The sequence below is a fragment of the Pygoscelis adeliae genome, unplaced genomic scaffold (genome assembly GCF_000699105.1).
Source record: "Pygoscelis adeliae isolate BGI_AS28 unplaced genomic scaffold, ASM69910v1 Scaffold458, whole genome shotgun sequence".
Classification (NCBI taxonomy): Eukaryota; Metazoa; Chordata; class Aves; order Sphenisciformes; family Spheniscidae; genus Pygoscelis; species Pygoscelis adeliae.
Window position 1 is genome coordinate 64,766 of NW_008825352.1, and position 3,104 is coordinate 67,869.

Consider the following 3,104-nt stretch of genomic DNA (forward strand, 5'->3'; position numbering starts at 1 on the left):
TCCCGCTGGGACACCGACTCCAGCCCACCTCTCCCCACGCCCTTGTTTCCACCAGCCTGGGGGCGCGTTGCCGCCTTCTGGCCAGCCCCTGCGGAAGGGGTCCAAGACCCACCGAGCCGTCCCACCAACATGGGACCATGTGCCCTGGCAGCCGCAGCGCCAGGGGAGGTTTTAGGCTCGGGATTTAGGCAAGGGGCTCCCCAGGGGAGGGTCCCCGAGGGCTCAGCTCCATCCAGCAGCACCGGGCACCCGAGCCCTCCCCGGGACCAGGTGCTGAGCCTGACCCGTGTGTCCGTCCATCCGGACAGGACGTGGACAACATCTACCACAGCCAGGACTGCCGGGAGTTCAACCTGCTGGACTTCAGCCACCTGGAGAGCCGGTGAGTCCCCTGGCCGTGCCGCGTGCGGTGCCTCGTGCCATGCCAGCACTCGTCCCCATCCTCCCCGCCCACGGTAGGGGTGGCCCAACACGCTCCTCCGCTCGTGTTAGAAGCTTTTATCGCTTTACTCGCTCCAAAGACGCCACATCTGCGGGCTGACGCTCCCCCGCACCGAACACAATGAGCCCCGTCCCATGGGGCGACAGCCCCGAGGGGCCGGGCAGCCTCCCCTGTTCATTTTTAACACTCAATCAGGCCTGCGAGCTGCTTACGGGGGTGAAAACGGAACGTTGCAGCGGCTTCTGGCAGCTCCTGGCTGTCAGGTGTTTCCCTATGCAAAGCAGCCGGCTCTGCTCCCCCTCGCATATATAAATATATATATGTATAACAAATAGCTGTTACGGGGTTATAACCTTACAGCGGGGCCATGAGCTCTGGCTGTGCCCAGAATCATCCCCGTGGGGCTCAGCCACGTCTCCATCCCGAGAAAGATGGAGCGAGGGTTCAGCTGAAACTTGTTTCCACTCCAGCAAAACCCGTGTCATTCTTTACGTGAGAGCTCAGGATTAAAAAAAAAAAAAACCAAGCCAGTGTTTGACAGAAGCGTGCAAATATTTTGATTAATGTTATTTTCCCTGAGGGAATAACCTGGGGAAGCTGAGTTTTGTTTGTGGGTTGCTTTAAATTCATGGATCCCAGTCCGGCTCCATTGAATGGTGTGTTGGGGCACCCCAGGGTTGGGTGTCTTGGGGCACCCATTTGGGACCAGGCTCGGCTCAGCCTGGCCCCCGACTCCCTCGTCCTTCTCACCCTGCAGAGACATGGCACTGAGCGTCGCCGCCTTGTCCTTCAACCTGTGGTTCACCAAGCTCTCCTGCAAGGACTTCAGGCTGGTGAGTGCTGACGCCGCGGCGCTGGGCGCGCCGGAGGTGGCTGGGTTTCCAAAAAGGTTTTCTCCCCTGCCAGAACCAGGAGATTTCGGAGCAGCTGCTCTACATGCTCAGCAAATCGGTGATGCTGGAGGAGCTGGTGCTGGAAAACAGCGGGTTGAAAGCGTAAGCAAAGGCGTTGCGGGGCCCTGGCGTGGTGATGAGCAGGGTCTCGGCAGCCCGGTGGTGATCCCTTCACGTGCATGAGAGCAGGGGGGTCCGTGGACCCGTGCGCCAGGGGGGTGTTGGTGCCCCATCCCCTCCGCAGCATAAAGCTCACTGTTAGTAGCCTGGAGGCCAGTGGGCATCACCCACCCTTGCAGAGGCTCTGCTTTCGGATGGAGCTGGCTCTGCCGTGTGGGTAGGTGCTGGTGGCATGTCCTTGTAAGGCTCCGGCCATGTCTCCTGGAGGTGGCCGTAGTTTGCTCAGATGGGTGGCCCTTCTCCCCCGCAGTGACTTTGTGCAGAGGATGGCCCAGGCGCTCAGCAACCATCCCGACTCTGTCCTGCACACCATCAACCTTGCTGGCAACCAGCTGGAAGACAGAGGTACCCAACTTCTGGGCCGGGATGAGTTTCCACCCGTGAAAACCGATGTTCAACTCTGGATCCCGCTGGCAGCTGTCCCCCGCCCCGGGGGGGCTGTAGCTCGGGGTGGGGCAAACACCCGCCTGCGCTGGCACGGCCGCTCAGGGCTCTCTGCTCTTTCATCAGGGATCGTTGCCTTCAGCCGGCACGTGGAGAAGAGTCCCAAGGGTCTGCAGAGCCTCAGCTTGGCTAGGACGATGCTCACTGCCAAAGGTACAGCCCAGCATCCCGCTCCCTGCCTGGGCGCCATTGGGAGGCTGGGCACAGAGGCGCTTGGGGACAAGCTGGCACCAAAGGGGTGGCCGGAGGGGCTGCAGGGACACCCTGGAAAGGGCATCATCAAGGATGCGACGTCCTGCTGCCCCAGCTGTAGGAAAGTGCCTCTTCCTCGGCTCCATGGCTCTCCCTGGTGCAGGGGCCCCACGGGCATCCATCTCTCCCCCTCTCCTCAAGCAGGGATGAGCACGTTATGCAAGGCCCTCGCAGATAACAAAGCCATCGGATCCTCCCTCCGGCACTTGGACCTCTCCGGAAACCCCGGCACCCTCGCTGGGGACGACAGCAGCGTGAGTGCCTGGGCTGTGACAGGGTGACGCCACCTGGGCTTGGTCCCCATCGTAGTTTGGATGGCTTTGGTCTCCTGGGGTCTGTGCCCTGCCTTGCAGCACCCCAGAGACTGGGAAGTCACGGCTGCGACACCTCCCTGCCTACCCAGGGGGCGGTTGGGGGATGCGCTGGGGACATCCCCATGCATCTCCTCGTGGGAGGGTGGGAGATGCCACCTGGAGCAAGGAGGCATCCCGGGAGCGAGCGGCACAGGGCTGGGTCCCTCTGCAGGATTCATCCCTGTGCTCAGCAGGAGGATTTCTGGGCTGTGCAGGGTGCTGGGGGCGGGGGGGGGTCAGGGTCCTGGGCAAAGCCGCTGAGCCCTCTCTGCTCGCAGAATCTGCAGAGCCTCCTGCGCCGGTGCCACTCGCTCTCCCACCTCAGCCTGGCCGGCACGGACTGCCCTTTGGACGCTGTGAGTACCCACGCAGGGGGTCCTGGCAGCGAGCCCTTGCCCTCGGTCCCCCTCCCGAAACCGTGCCGTGCTGCGGGGGGGTGCTGCCACCCCATCCAGGCTGGCACGGGGCTGCGGAGACAGGGCACGCGTGGGGCAGTGGGCAGCCAGCCCAGCGATGCCCTGCTCTGCGCCCGCTGCCGCA

The 3,104-nt window shown here is 63.0% G+C and overlaps 1 protein-coding gene across 1 annotated transcript in view; it reads left to right on the forward strand.

Moving 5' to 3' along the window:
- RLTPR (RGD motif, leucine rich repeats, tropomodulin domain and proline-rich containing) overlaps positions 1 to 3,104 on the forward strand; it is a 24,794-nt gene that overhangs the window by 4,739 nt on the left and 16,951 nt on the right. Inside the window, exons 7-13 of the mRNA XM_009330369.1 lie at positions 309 to 382; positions 1,200 to 1,275; positions 1,349 to 1,437; positions 1,766 to 1,860; positions 2,026 to 2,112; positions 2,356 to 2,465; positions 2,843 to 2,920. Of these exons, the coding sequence (XP_009328644.1) occupies positions 309 to 382; positions 1,200 to 1,275; positions 1,349 to 1,437; positions 1,766 to 1,860; positions 2,026 to 2,112; positions 2,356 to 2,465; positions 2,843 to 2,920 (609 nt within the window). The remainder of the gene's footprint in view (positions 1 to 308; positions 383 to 1,199; positions 1,276 to 1,348; positions 1,438 to 1,765; positions 1,861 to 2,025; positions 2,113 to 2,355; positions 2,466 to 2,842; positions 2,921 to 3,104) is intronic.